This window comes from Mesoplodon mirus (assembly GCF_964341445.2).
Source record: "Mesoplodon mirus genome assembly, contig: SUPER_14_unloc_2, whole genome shotgun sequence".
Taxonomy (NCBI): Eukaryota; Metazoa; Chordata; class Mammalia; order Artiodactyla; family Ziphiidae; genus Mesoplodon; species Mesoplodon mirus.
Window position 1 is genome coordinate 3,033,102 of NW_028295783.1, and position 14,600 is coordinate 3,047,701.

General features: G+C 45.8%; 1 protein-coding gene across 1 annotated transcript in view; it reads right to left on the reverse strand.

Moving 5' to 3' along the window:
* Positions 1-12,991, reverse strand: part of LOC309816137 (protein FAM170A-like) — a gene marked incomplete at both ends in the record, with an annotated part of 168,937 nt that extends 155,946 nt beyond the window's left edge. The window contains 2 exons of the mRNA XM_082646800.1: positions 12,080-12,585; positions 12,979-12,991. Coding sequence (XP_082502926.1) covers positions 12,080-12,585; positions 12,979-12,991 — 519 coding nt within the window. The remainder of the gene's footprint in view (positions 1-12,079; positions 12,586-12,978) is intronic.
* Between the last annotated feature and the right edge of the window lie 1,609 nt (positions 12,992-14,600).

Genomic DNA, 14,600 nt, shown 5'->3' on the forward strand with positions numbered 1-14,600 from the left:
AAGACAGAAACGGGGAAAGAGAGAGTTTTCATTCAGAGACCTGGCATGGCCTTTTGGTTAGTTTCCACATATAACACTCCTTCTCAGCTGGTTCCGACCTCAGTGAGAAAGCAGGTGCCATCAAATACTGCCAGGACTAAATTGGTAACTGTTTCTGGGGCACTTGGCAATAATAATTAAACAGTGAAAGCTTTTTAGTTCAGGATCCAGTGGTTAGAATTCTAGGGAGTTTACTTATGAGTTGTCTGAGAGCCCCAGGTAAACACACAAAGCTTTCTCTTTCATAGCTGCACGTCCAGTGAGGCTGAGGAAAGTCAGTGTGTGGCATTGGCAGGATGGAAGGAGGGGGTGCTGGGAAGTCTGCACACCTCACAGGAGCCGGAGCAACTTCCCATCCTCCTCGTCTCCTCGGGGCTGCCCCTCTTCCACTGGCCACTGGGTATAAGATTGAGGTGGTGTTGTTTGTCGTAGGAGGCGGTGACCTTCAAGGACGTGGCCGTGGCCTTCACAGAGGAGGAGCTGGGGCTGCTGGACTCGGCCCAGTGGAAGCTGTACCAGGATGTGATGGTGGAACACTTCGGGAACCTGGTCTCAGTGGGTGAGGACAGCCTTTCTCTGCGAGTGTCTTTGTGACCTTGGTGTTTCAAGGCTTTGGGCCTCTTGAGGTGGTTCCCTGAGTTTGGGGACCAGACTTTTGCAATTCCTGTGGGACACGAGAGGATGTCTCTGGTCTTTCCAAACAGTGTGTTTCAGGTCCTTTTCAATTATTTTGTAAAAGAACTGTAAATCGGCAGTATCTTGCTGTACCTTGTGTATTCTTCTTCAGATTTCCCTCCCTGCCATTAGTGGATCATAAAGCCAATTTATTGAGCCCTACGTGTGACTTTTTAATGAAATAAAATAGTATAGAAAATATCAGAGTTTCTTAGGAAGAGTACAACACATTGCAGCAGAAACTCTGGGCGATGGCATGAGTGGTGTGAGAGCCAGTGGGAACAGATTTCATGAAAAGAGACATTGGTTAGATATAGGTCATTCAAGCTTCGTTTTAGTAATGTATACTTTTCTACCTGTGTATCTAGGTTGTGAAATAAATGCTGTTTCTTCAGTGGGTCGTGATACAAAGTTTGAAAAACACAGCTTTCAATACCTTGAATATGCAGTTGGAACTCAAATTTCTAGTAAACTTTCGCTCTAGCCCGTTCATGTTAACTTGTGACTTTGCATGTTCTCATTCTTCAAACGAGATACAAAACATATAGAAAGAGAAGAGAGGCTTTGGTTGATGAATTCAGCAACCCAGATAGAAATTTAGGTGAGAACCAAGCAGCCGTGAGTTCCTGTGGTTAGCTCTCTATCTGTTTTGCTTCTCACCAGCCCTGTGCTGTCCATCACCTGGTCCCAGTTGGAAATCTCTTTCCAGGATTATTGCATAGTCTTTGTACTGGTCACCTGTTGCCACCCTTCTCCTCCCACAGTTTGTTCTTTAGGTGGCAAAGTGATCTTTTGTAACTTTAAGTCAGGTTATGTTCTTGTTTCAAAATTCTCTTGTGGCTTCTTTTACTTAGAATAAAAACCACTTAAAGTGGCTTCTAGAGCCTTCTGTGGGCTGCTGTTCGTTCTCCACCACCTCCCTGAATACACCACCTCTCCTCCCTCTTACCCTATCTTTTCCAGACCTGCAAAGGATGCTTCTGCCACAGAGCCTTTTCCTGGTCCTTCTCTCTGCCTGGAATACTCTTTCACCTGTAATCTTTTAGGCCTCTACTTCTTTCAGTCAGTCACCTTAAAGATGAGGAGGTGGCTGTCCTCTGACCACCCTATGGAAAATACAGTCCTCTCTTTCTTACTCTCTCTGCCCTGCCTTGTTTTGTCTCTAAGCGTTTCACTCATGTACATTTTGTTCACCTGTTTCTCACCTCTCTTTCTTCCACTGGAGGGTAATCCAGGAGTGCAGGAGGAATTCGGTCTGTTATATGTTTATTGCTCACTAGCCTCAGTGCTTAGCATAGTCTTGGTACATGACAGGAACTCTTAAATATTTCTTGAATAAACGAATGAGTTAATGGATAGAGAAATTAGCCTTCCATGAAAATAGCTAGTAGGCGGTGAACAAATCCGAGTGAATAAGGGATATTGCTAAATGTTTTTTTGTCTTCAAATGAATTCCCAGCCTAATTCTAACTTCTCAGGTGCCCATGATGTGTGTATGTGTGTGTTTGCCTTTCTGTACAAGTTGGCCCTCATCAACTTGCACAAAAAATATGTACAGAACCTGTAATTATAACCAAACTGAGTAAAATGCTTTCCCTGTGACTTTCCTTGAGCTCTCAGTAGCAGAGCAAATTCATTTGGGGAGGAAATACTGTTTTGAATGAGGATTCTTATGTCTACTTCTTAGGTAACCCTCCCATAGAAGGAAAGAAATTTCTATTTCCTTATCCCTTATACCAGGGGAGAACAGGTCTCAGAAAACAGCCAGCTGGTGAGTTAGCCTTTCCCTTAAAAGATTTGCCCCGCTGCGTCCCATTTGCCTCCTCCAAAGCCCACCTCACTAATAAGAAATCGATCTTTGTTAGCTGTACAAACATTTTGTGTGTGTGTGTGTGTGTGCATTTGTATGTATCTTGTAGAAGGCATTTTAGATAATGTCACCTTGAGTGCTTTGATCATTCTTTAATAGTTTCTAGTCTGTTTCTTCTCAATACTTATCACAGGCTATGGAATTTATTCCCAGCTCACTCATAAAGCCCATTCTTCACTTTGGAACTCATTCTTGTTAAAGACCAATGTATCTGTGTCCAAAAATTTTCCATGCTGTTTTTAAAGAGACAGCATTCTTCCCTAGCCTCTACATTTTGACTCCTGCTTGGCAGGGGGAGTGGAGGAACATATTAGGCAGCACAAATGCCTGAGAAGGATCCAGTGCATAGGTCTTCATGCTTTTTTTTAACCCCACTGATTCTTAGACCCTTTTTTAAAATTAATTAATTGTTGGTTGCATTGGGTCTTGGTTGCTGCATATGGGCTTTTCTCTCGTTGTGGTGAGTGGGAGCAGCTCTTCGTTGTGGTGCGCAGGCTTCTCATTGCAGTGGCTTCTCTTGTTTCAGAGCACAGTCTCTAGGAACGCGGGCTTCAGTAGTTGTGGCACGTGGGCTCAGTAGTTGTGGCTCACGGGCTTAGTTGCTCTGCGGCATGTGGGATCTTCCCGGACCAGGGCTCGAACCTGTGTCCCCTGCACTGGCAGGCAGATTATTAACCACTGTGCCACCGGGGCAGTCCCGGGTTTTAGCCCCTTTCATATCCTCCTCAGCACTAACCCCCTTGGTGTGCTGCCGCCTCGGGTGCAGCCTTTCAACTTAAGCCAAACTGTACTTTCCAGTCCTTTTCCTGTATCTGATACCTGACTTGTAAAAGCTGTTTCGCTTCTCTGACTTGGTTCAAACTTAACCTGGGATTCAGAATTGTAGAGAATCCTAGAAATCAAACTGAGTTCACCTGTGCATGCATTTCTTGAGCCCTGACTAACTGCTAGGCACTGTTAAAGCTGTGAGCACAGCAAAATGCTTGTCTTTATTGATACTGTGTTATGGTAGGAATGACATGTAATTTTTGAAAGATGATTGAAATAGTATGTCAGAGTAGTCATTTGGTTTTAAATGGGTTTCATTAATGCTAAGTATTTGGGAGTTTAACAGACCATCTCTTGGTTTCTGTTAGTATATAAACCAGAGAACTTCATTTGTCATGCGAAAGATAAGCTGAACCATCCTGAGGTTCATTAAAGTCCCATACTGTGTCTTAAGTGTAAAATCTTGAATCTTTGAACAAAGCTTTCACGTGTCCACATCTCTGAATTCTCTGTCCCTCTAGAAGAAAACAATCAAAGTGAGTTGAGGGCCGTTCAAGACAGAGGATCACGTGAAGAGCTTTCCTGCTGGCAAATCTGGCAACAAATTGCAAATGACTTAACCAGATGCCAAGACTCCATGATAAATAGTTGTCAGTTCCACAAACAAGGTGATTCCCCCTGCCAGATTGGGGCAGGACTCTATTCAAATTTCTGAAGATGAGAACCGTATATTAAATGATAAAGCAGGTGATCCCAGTAGTCCTGGAAATCCAAGGTTTGCAACTTTGAGAGCCCAGGATTCTTGGAGGAAAACTTCATTGGCTGAGTCACAGAATTATCAGAATAGACACCAGCAAATTTCCATGAAAAATAAACTGTGTCAGTGTAAAGAGGATGTTGACACCATCAGTTGGATTTCACATCACCTTGATGCTCATGGAGTACACAAGGGTCAAAAACCTTACGGCTACAGTGATTATAGAAAAGATGGCACGAGGGTTTCAACACTGGATCAGAATACTATGATTCACACGGGACAAAAACCTTACCAGTGTAATGAATGTAAAGAAACCTTCACCGATCTCTCCACCTTTGATCTTCACCAGCAATTACACTCAAAAGAGAAGTCTCATACGTGCAGTGAGTGTGGAAAAGGCTTCCGTTACAGCTCGGTTCTTCATATTCATCAGAGAGTTCACGTGGGAGGAGAACACAGTGAGTGTGATGAGTGTGGCAAGGAGTTCAGTCAGAGCTCCCAGCTGCAGACTCCTCAGAAAGTCCACACTGTAGAGAAACCATTCAAATGTGGGGAATGTGGGAAAGGCTTCAGTCGTAGGTCAGCACTTAACTATTCATTGTAAAGTCCACACGGGAGAGAAACCTTATAATTGTGAGGAGTGTGGGAGGGCCTTCAGTCAGGCCTCTCACCTTCAGGGCCATCAGAGAGTCCACACTGGGGAGAAAGCATTCAAATGTGACACATGTGATAAGAGCTTCAGTCGGAATTCACACCTTCAGTCCCATCAGAGAGTCCATACGGGAGAGAAACCGTACAAATGTGAGGAGTGTGGGAAGGGCTTCATTTGTAGCTCAAATCTATACATTCATCAGAGGGTCCACACAGGAGAAAAACCCTACAAATGTGAGGAATGTGGGAAAGGCTTTAGTCGGCCTTCAAGTCTTCAGGCCCATCAGGGAGTCCACACTGGAGAGAAATCATACATACGTAATGTGTGTGGTAAAGGCTTTACTCTGAGTTCAAACCTTCAGGCACATCAAAGAGTCCATACAGGAGAGAAACCATACAAATGTAAGGAGTGTGGGAAGAGCTTCAGGAGGAACTCCCATTATCAAGTTCATCTGGTTGTCCACACAGGGGAGAAGCCCTATAAATGTGAGGTATGTGGGAAGGGCTTCCGTCAGAGTTCATATCTTCAAATCCATCAGAAGGCCCACAGTGTAGAGAAACCTTACAAGTGTGAGGAGTGTGGGCAGGGCTTCAATCAGAGTTCACGACTTCAGATCCACCAGCTGATCCATACCGGTGAGAAACCATACAAATGTGAAGAGTGTGGGAAGGGATTCAGTCGTAGAGCAGATCTTAAAATTCATTGCAGAATCCACACCGGAGAGAAACCGTATAATTGTGAGGAGTGTGGGAAAGTCTTCAGGCAGGCCTCAAATCTTCTGGCCCATGAGAGAGTCCACAGCAGAGAAAAACCATTCAAATGTGAAGAGTGTGGGAAGAGCTTTGGTCGGAGTTCACACCTTCAAGCCCATCAAAAAGTCCACACTGGAGAAAAGCCATACAAATGTGAGGAGTGTGGGAAGGGCTTCAAGTGGAGCCTGAACCTCGACATGCATCAGAGGGTCCACACAGGAGAGAAACCATATAAGTGTGGGGAGTGTGGGAAGCACTTCATTCAGGCCTCAAGTCTTCAGCTTCATCAAAGCGTCCACACTGGAGAGAAGCCGTACAGATGTGACAGATGCAGTAAGGTCTTCAGTCGGCCTTCACAGCTACAGTCTCATCAAAGAGTGCACACGGGAGAAGCCTTACAAGTGTGAGACCTGTGGTAAGAGCTTCAGTTGGCGCTCCAGTCTAACAGTTCATCACAGAATCCATGCTGCTGATAAATCCTATAAAAGTGATAGGAGTGGTAAGACCATCAGAGAGCCCACACACGAAGAAAGTTCCATAAAATGATTAAAACAAAAACAAAAACAACTCAGGTGTCATGTGAATTCTTCCAGTCATCAAGTTCAAAAGAAAAAAAAAATCATTTCTTTCATTAAAGTCAGTGTTTCAGCCATAGCTCAACATGTCCCAGTAGTCAGGAGGCCACACGGCAGAGAACTCTGGTAAATGGTGTAGTAAGTTTGAACCTTGACCTCTATTAAATATTAGGGGAGAAGCCTTAGTGTGAGTTTTAGCAGGCCTTGTACAAAAGTATGATGAACATGCCAAAATGTATGCCCATTACAACGTAAATTCCACGAACGCAGCGACGTTTGTTCTGAATCTACAGTCTGAACATTGTCAGCTACTTTGTAGGTGCTCGATATTTGTTCAGTTAATGAATGAGGAAAATCTTTTTGAAAATTATGTTGCAATCCCCTCCAAAATTTCATAAAAATTTGTATTCAGAGCAGTTAACCTAAATCTGGCCTTAAAAGTAATTCAGGGAGACAAAAATTTGAAGTGTTAGAAAACCACTCAGTATTGCAATTTGTAATATTAATGTGGCATCGTCCTGTTACGATGAGCTCCATTTGTCTCCCCCCAGCCTCGCTTCAAGTTGGATCTTATCTTGGACTTTGTCTATCTAATATTCTGTGAATCTTATACAGTACAAATGTAGTTATCTTTTGTGACAGTATAGACTTACTGAAAATGGATTGTTCATCTTGCAATACAGAAAACATACTGTTGACCCTTTTTTCAAGAATGTCAAGGCAGAGGTTTAAGTGTCAGAAAGAGTTACTAATGACAGTGACAGAGGACAAACATTTCTTAGTAAATGAACTGATCGTTGGTTTCTTATTCACCACATTTCCGTCTAGGTTTTGATGTGATTGTCTCCCAAGGGTTTTAGCATTACTTTCATCAAGACTTCTTAAGTAGAGAAAAGAGGCTGTTTGAAGTAGATTACTTTTGTCAAGTTCTCTATCTCCTTACTCCTCTCTGGCCTGAGATAAAAAGAAAAAAATTATTTGTTGAAATTTGGTAATTTCATCAAACATATTTATTCAATGACTGACTTGCACACTTTTTCCTAGCGGTGGATTGAAAAATTGATTTTCAAAGTGAAGTTGCTGAGTACATATCAAAACATAGAACGTGCGTCCCTTTGATATAGAAATCACAGAATAGGACCTTATAATTAGGAAATTCAAATAGAAAAGGTGAGTAGCATGTCAATGTTACTAAATTTTGTAAAAGTGAAATATTCAATAGGAATGTCTTTATATTTTAAGATAGTTACGTAATAACAGGTCTGTTAAAATGATGGCTTAAACTTAATGACAGAAGCATGTAACAGTTTAATGTATTTTAGGTAGGTACATCACATACCTTAATCAAACATGTATGTGTATGTGTTAATGCATCCTATCATCTGTAAAGGGATATTCACCCTTATGTAAACAGTGGCAAGATTTTCAGGGATTTTTTCCACACGTAACTTCCATATTTTAAATTTTTCATTGAGCATCAATTTTCCAGTAAAATACTGTTATTTTTATAGTAACATAGGTAGTAAAATAATGTAAAATATAATATTAAAAATTACTAAGAACATATTAATCCCTCACAGTGAGAAATCCTATCATCATGAGGTATACATATATATGGCCAAAATTAAGGAATAGACCTCTAGAAATCAGTTATAAAAAGAAAAAATGTATATGGTTATTCAAAGATACAGAATAGTAGTCAGTGTAACGGTATATTTATAATTAATGCATTTGAAGTTTAGGATAAATCCATGCAGCCCAGAATATTCTGTTTTAATTCCAACAGTAGAAATTTACACATCCTAGTTCTCCTCATCAGGCTTCCTTACTGGGTGAATGGATGGATAGCTCGGGGTACCGGCTTGTCCTTTCAAGTGCTTGGTCTGACTGGAGAAGTAGCTGGGTCGTTCCAGACACTATGACACAGAGAACCATTAGCTGTGGGAAAAAAGGAATTTACCCCCCAAAAAACTTTTTTAAATTGTTTACAAAGTAACAGTGATTGGGCAAATCCTGAAGATAGAGAGTGGAAATAGGTAAGTTTTAGAGGTAAAATTTATCAACGGTTCCCTAAGGAAAAATGTGCATAGGGAAGAAACCTCGACTGATGGGAACAAGTTGTTAAGGAGGAGGTTTGCATACCATTTCCTACTTCTTAGTCATTTCACTGATGTTTAACACTTACTTGGTTAAAGGGCTTTACTCAGCAAAAGATGTATTTAATGTGAGAGGCAGGTTTCCAAGATTGGTTTCCTAGACCACACCTTCACATGTGTATGTGAAGTCCATGCTACCTCAAATTGCATTGCATTAGATGTCAGAAATCCTAGGGCTTTCTTGTTTGGTTTGGTTTGGTAGCTATCAAACCACCAACTCTCAAGGTAATTTGTAGTTTAGTGAGTTAAGTCAAGGGCTGGAAAACTACCTCCTGTGAGCCCAACCTGGCTCATTGCCTTTAAAGCTTTATTGGAACATAAAAGCTCTTTATTGGCCCATCCATTTATTTACCATCTTTGAGTGTTTCCCATTGTGCTGACAGTGTTCAGTGGTTGTGACGAGCACTGATGGCCCACAAAACCTAAAATATTTACTTTCTGGCCCTTGAGAGAAAAAGTCTGTTGATCCCTGTTGTAAGCCCAAAAGGTTTGTCTCTGTAAGTGAAAGACCACAAGTAGAGCAGAACTTAGACTTGGTTCAGTGAGGATTCCAGAGAGGTTTCCTTTTTGATTCTCATATCTGCCCTTCTGGTTGACCTTGTTCTTTAGTTTGGTTCAAAGACAGTGGTAGCAACTAGGGACTACCTGTTTCTTTCTTCACATTCAATGAAAGAGCTGCTCTTCCATTCTTAGTGTTGAGTAGTTCACAACTCACTCCCAGTGCATGGCCTCTAACCTTGACTCCCACCTATGCTAAAGACTAAGTCTTTAGCTTTGTATCCGGTTCCATTGGCCTTTGTAGGGCCTTCAGTTTCAACTCCCAGTTGATAGCTTGAGCTCGAAATCTCTTTTTAGCGTTGGGGATTTTCTGTCTTAGCTTTGAGCTTGGCTACATAAGCAACACTTTGGGGGACTTGTTATAATCAGCATTTCTATCTTTCTTTCCTTCCTTTTTATTTATTTATTTTTTTAAGTGGATCCAAAGTCAAATTCAGTCAGTGGCTGAATGACAACACATTGATTCACAACCTTGTAGATTCTCTTATGTCCTAGGGCATCAGTGGGAAGGAGTAGAATCCTGGAAATTTGAGGTGGAAATACATGGGCAGATTCCAACAAAGCTGAGGCCTGTGACCTCTTAGTTGAGCCTGCTGTGCTATTAGAAGGAAGTCTGCCTCTACTCTGAGATAGTTTCCTTGCAGGGGTCTGTGGATCCTCAAGACTTGCCTCCACTACCTCTCGTTTTTCCAGACCTAGTAATCAGACTAGAGTCCTTGAAATGGGGACGGGAGCAGGGAAGGGGTGGGTACCCACCGGGTATAAAGGATGACCATGAGGAGACACTATCTGCTAAAATATGGAATTTTATAATTTATATCAATAGAAACCTGAGAAATAATGTGTGTGGATTTTGTAGGTATTGAAGCAGGTGGGAGTAATGTAATATTGGGTTAGGCTGGATTTGTTGATACGAGTGCATTCAACACCCATTCCAGACTCAGCGTGTTAGCTTGGCTACCTGGGAATGCCTTCAACAGTTTGCTCAAATGACTGAAACCTGTACCCAAAGTGAGCGTATGCTAAAGTCAAAATGCCAGGACTTTCTAAGTATGTTGTAGCAAAATTTCTTGGCGTTGGCATGACTGACATTTTGAACTGGATAGCTCTTTGTTGTTGGGAGCTGTCCTGTGCAATGTAAGATGGGCCAGTGGCACATACTCTTCCCTGCCACCCTAGTTGTAACAATCAAAAGTGCCTTGAGGGCTTCCCTGGTGGCGCAGTGATGGAGAGTCCGCCTGCCGATGCAGGGGACACGGGTTTGTGCCCCGGTCCGGGAAGATCCCACATGCCGCGGGGCAGCTGGGCCCGTGAGCCATGGCCGCTGAGCCTGCGCGTCCAGAGCCTGTGCTCCGCAACGGGAGAGACCACAACAGTGAGAGGCCCGCGTACCAAAGAAAAAAAAAAAGTGCCTTGATACATCCGTGTGCACCAGCCACGTGGGGCTCATTCATAACACAGCTCCTTAAAGAAAAAAGTCTCAAGGGGCATCCCTGGTGGCACAGTGGTTGAGAGTCCGCCTGCCGATGCAGGGGACATGGGTCCGTGCCAGGGCCTGGGAAGATCCCACATGCCATGGAGCAGCTAGGCCCGTGAGCCACGGCCACTGAGCCTGTGCGTCCAGAGCTTGTGCTCCACAACAGGAGAGGCCACAACAGTGAGAGGCCCGCGTACCACAAAAGAAAAAAAAAATTCTCAAGACACTGCCACATATATCCTGGGAGGGGGGACCAAAAGTGTCCCCAGCTGAGAACCACCACTGTAGAAGGTTTACAAAGGCATAGGAATGCCAGACCACTGGAGTGGATTTATCACATAAGATCTGCTCACCCAAACCCCGTATGTGCCCTGGGAGGGCTCAGAGGACACTTGCTTTGCCAGAGGTTTAAGAAACGTATTGGTGAGGGGAGCGTTAGCAGTCTTGGAATGCTCTATAGCTGCTCTTCTCTGCAGGCCAGGAATGAGAGGGAAATTATGTCATCATAATGGGCTCCCTAAATTCAGTGAGGCTAATGGGATCGTGTGGCATCATTGGTCAAGTGGAAACACTTCATTGGCAGAGATAAAGTGAGCGTGTTTTTCACAATGAACAGCAAAATGAAAGGGCTCATTAGAATGCTTTGATACACAGAGATTTTTTATATTTGCTCATGTGCTATCTCTAGGGCTGAAATAAATGGGAAGTCTACTAATACCCTACTTGATTTGAATCAGGAGAAAAGCTCTAGGTCTGATGAACATGTCTGACCGGAATCAACATGGGAGTTGTGCTCCCTCAGCCAATTCGATAACATGAGTCAGTTCCCATTTCCAGAGCATCTTGAATGAAGGGCAGGCCAGGTCCCCTTGAGGGAGGATATACCCTGGTTTACTACCAACTATCCCGAGGGTGCTTTCTTCTCCCTGGAAGGGATAAAACAAATGAGGTAGGACAGGAAGAGACAAGAAGCACTCCAAGCTCTGCTGGTCAGGGTTACCCTCCAGCATTGCCTTAATGCTCAGAGCCACACACACCACAGTGAGCTTGGCTCCAGATCAACTACCACGCAACGAAGGTTCTGGAACATTTCCATATCTCGGGGGACCTCATTTCCACGTGACTCTCTTTCATATTCCCCTTTGTCACAGAAGGCTAGGTCCAGTGGTCCGGGTGAGATCTCGGCTCAGGCCCAAGGCTCTCAGACCTCAAAGTTCTGGTCCTGCAAGGGCCCCTGTCCTCTCTTGAGACCACTCCTGGCTCTCTCTGCCGAGAAGGAGCTGCTGGCAGTACGTCCTCTAAGAGTTGAGGTCCATCGTGCAGACCCTGAGAAAACTCCTAGGAAAAGGCTCCACATTCTTATTGAAGTCAACAGAGCTCAATTCCTTTGGAAATGCTGGGTGTGTCCCAAGTTGATGCAACTTCAGAGCCATTAGGTCAACCAGCACATGTGTGCGGCTCCTTCCCTTAGACTCCTCTGGGCCCTCATGACATAGGCTCAGAAGACTGCCAGCCTCAAGCCTTACCTCTTCCAAGACGACACCGTCTCCAGGATCTTCTGTCCCATGAATCTCAGTTGCTCTGTGGAAATCAAAAGAGAGGAAAGAGCCTGCCTACGGGGTCTCTTTGGGCTGGGGCCTTCTTGCTTCTCTTCCTCCTCCTCCTCGTCCTCCTCGTCCTTGTCCTCCTCCTCGGGGTGATTTCGGATTCCACATTGCCCATCCACTGGGCCATGTTGAGATGAAAGATACGGCAGCTGAAGCCCTCCAGGACGCCGCCCTTCACGTGCTACTGGAGGACCTCCAAGGTGGGGAAGACCCGGCAGCAGGCCATGCACCTGAAGCCAGTCTCCATGGTCACCATCCAGTCCGGTGTCTTGGCCCTGGGTGTCTCCTCGACGGCAGGTGACCCTGATGGGCTGCCTGGCTCTGCCCTTTCCTCATACTCTTTCTCCTCCCCAGTGGGCTCACTGTCAGACAGGAGGTTTTCGGTGGACACATCAGAGGGGTAAGTGTCTACTGTGCATGCATCCTCAGGAAGGGTCACTTCTTCTATCCTCAGCTGCTTTTCAGGCAACTCCAAGGGTTTCTTTGTCTTCCAGGAGACAGCGACACCCTTGTTCACTTGTACCTGCATGTAGTATATTTTCATGCCCCTTTCCTCTTTGTCTGTGTGCAGATTGTTCTTACAGGGTGAAGAGGGTGAGGAGGAGACACAGTGTGATGGGGGAGCGGTCTCCCCTTTTTCCTGAACCTGGGCTAGGGGTGCGGTAGGCTGGGCAGTGTCTCGATGTGATCGCCGGATTCCTGAAAAAGGAAATTAAAAACATAATAACATGCATGGGCCATGCCAGAAGCTGAGGGAGCAAGTGTGGTAGACGAGAGAGGGACATTTGCATGACGTAGCTATGTCGTGAGCTTGGTGTCTGTTGGCCGTAGGAGGCAGTGGTGTATCTGGTGTCATCTGTGGGCTTTTTTCTGCGTGTTGGGGGATACTGGAGCGGTGTCTGTATACACGGGTGTGGAGTACAGTGGTGAGGACTGTGGTATGTCAGGGATGCGGATGGATGCGTGTATGACGAGGAGTGTGAGTTTGGGAATACCGGTGGTGCATTCCTTGTGGAATGGGGCGGTGGTGCAGGAGGAGAGTACTGTGGATCACGTGCTTGGGGTTCTTGTGTGCACTGAGAAGGGCTGTGCCTGGAGGGCGCATGTGTGTGTTAGCTGGGTGGACCTGAGCTGGATGGTGCTGCTCTCAGGCTGGAGGTTTGTGATGCAGAACTATGTCTTTCTCTGGAAGCAAAGGCAAAGAGAAACCCTACATTTTCCTCTGAAGATGCTTAATCTGGTCCCTCTTCCCTGAACCTCAAGTCCAGACCTTTCCGGCCCCTGCTCCTTGACTTCCCCACCATGGTAGTACCAGGATTCACACCCGCCCCCCACCCCTGACTCAGCTGGGATCCACACCCTCGTAACAGCTCAGCCATCCGGCCCAGGCTCCTCCACAGAGCCCTCATCACCTCTGATGACCCTGGGTTTCCTCTCAGCCTCCCTGGGATCTGTGTGCCTCCTGCCTCACAGCCAAGCACCCCCTCACCTGAGGAGCCCCGCGCCCTTACCGGCGTAGATGAGCTTGCGTGGAGAAGAAGCACAGGAGAAGTGTTTAGGGGCAGAGGAGACCTCCCCTGCCCCTGGGCTGCAGCCTTGGGCCACCACAGTGGATCCAAGCCGAGGGGGATCCTCTTGTGACTTCGAGATTCCTGAGGGAGGAATGAAAGGCTCAGGGTGGGTTCATCAGTCCTCTGTCCACAAATATTTACTGAGAGTGACACGTCTCAGGTGCAGTGAATACACACAGTTGAGAGTGTGGTTCATCCTGCTCATCTCTGCACTACGACACACACACACACAGAGACACAGTCACACACACACACACACACAGGAACATAGAGAAAAATATTCTGAATGGTTAGGGGCAGTCCTTGCCTTCCCCAGCCTGTCCCAGCCACTGCCTGAAAATCTGCCTGCTGTCTAGACCTCCATTGCCAGGGCCAACCCTACAGTCTCCAGTGTCCTGGGCCTGGAAGGAGCTACTGGGCTCTAATCTGGGGCAGAGACGTCTCGCTGGAACTCTGGGGTGACCACACCCGCCCAGGGCAAGCTACTCGCCTACATTTAATGCACGCCGGCACCCCGTGGCCCGTGGCTCTCAGAGCTCCCCGCAGGACCCTGAGGACATTTCTCACCCCCGCCCACGTGGTCTCAGTCTCTGGAAATCCCTTCCTTTCCCTTGATCTCCTTTGGGCAATTCTTCCTGTTGAAGGAATAAAACCTCCTTGCTTTCAATATGACACCAACCCTAGACAAACAATCTTCTTTCGAACTGCATTCCACTTGTCAAGATACTTTTCAACAGGGCCTTCAACTCATGGGGCTTCTCTTTCCACTTTGGTAAAAGAGGCCAAGCAACCCATGGGTCTCTCTCAGCATCCTTGCATCCTTCACATCCCCCACCTCATGTCCACAGGGAAAGATCCAAGAGCATAAGAGAGAAATCGGGGACTGAGAAAAGCTGCACCTCTAGGTCTGTGCAAGCAGGATGCAGCCTGCTGTGAGTCCGACAAAGCTCCAGGCCCGGCAGCCCCAGGAGAGAGTCCCCAGACCAGCGGAGCTGACCTCCCATCTCCCAGGGGGCATCTGGCCGTGCTGTGCCATCTCACACCACAGGGACCCTCCGGATGGATACGGCAGCATCAGTGAGACGAGGTCTCTCGCTCCCTGCTTCACAGGTGACACGTTCTCAGTCCCCCGCTTCCTAGAGA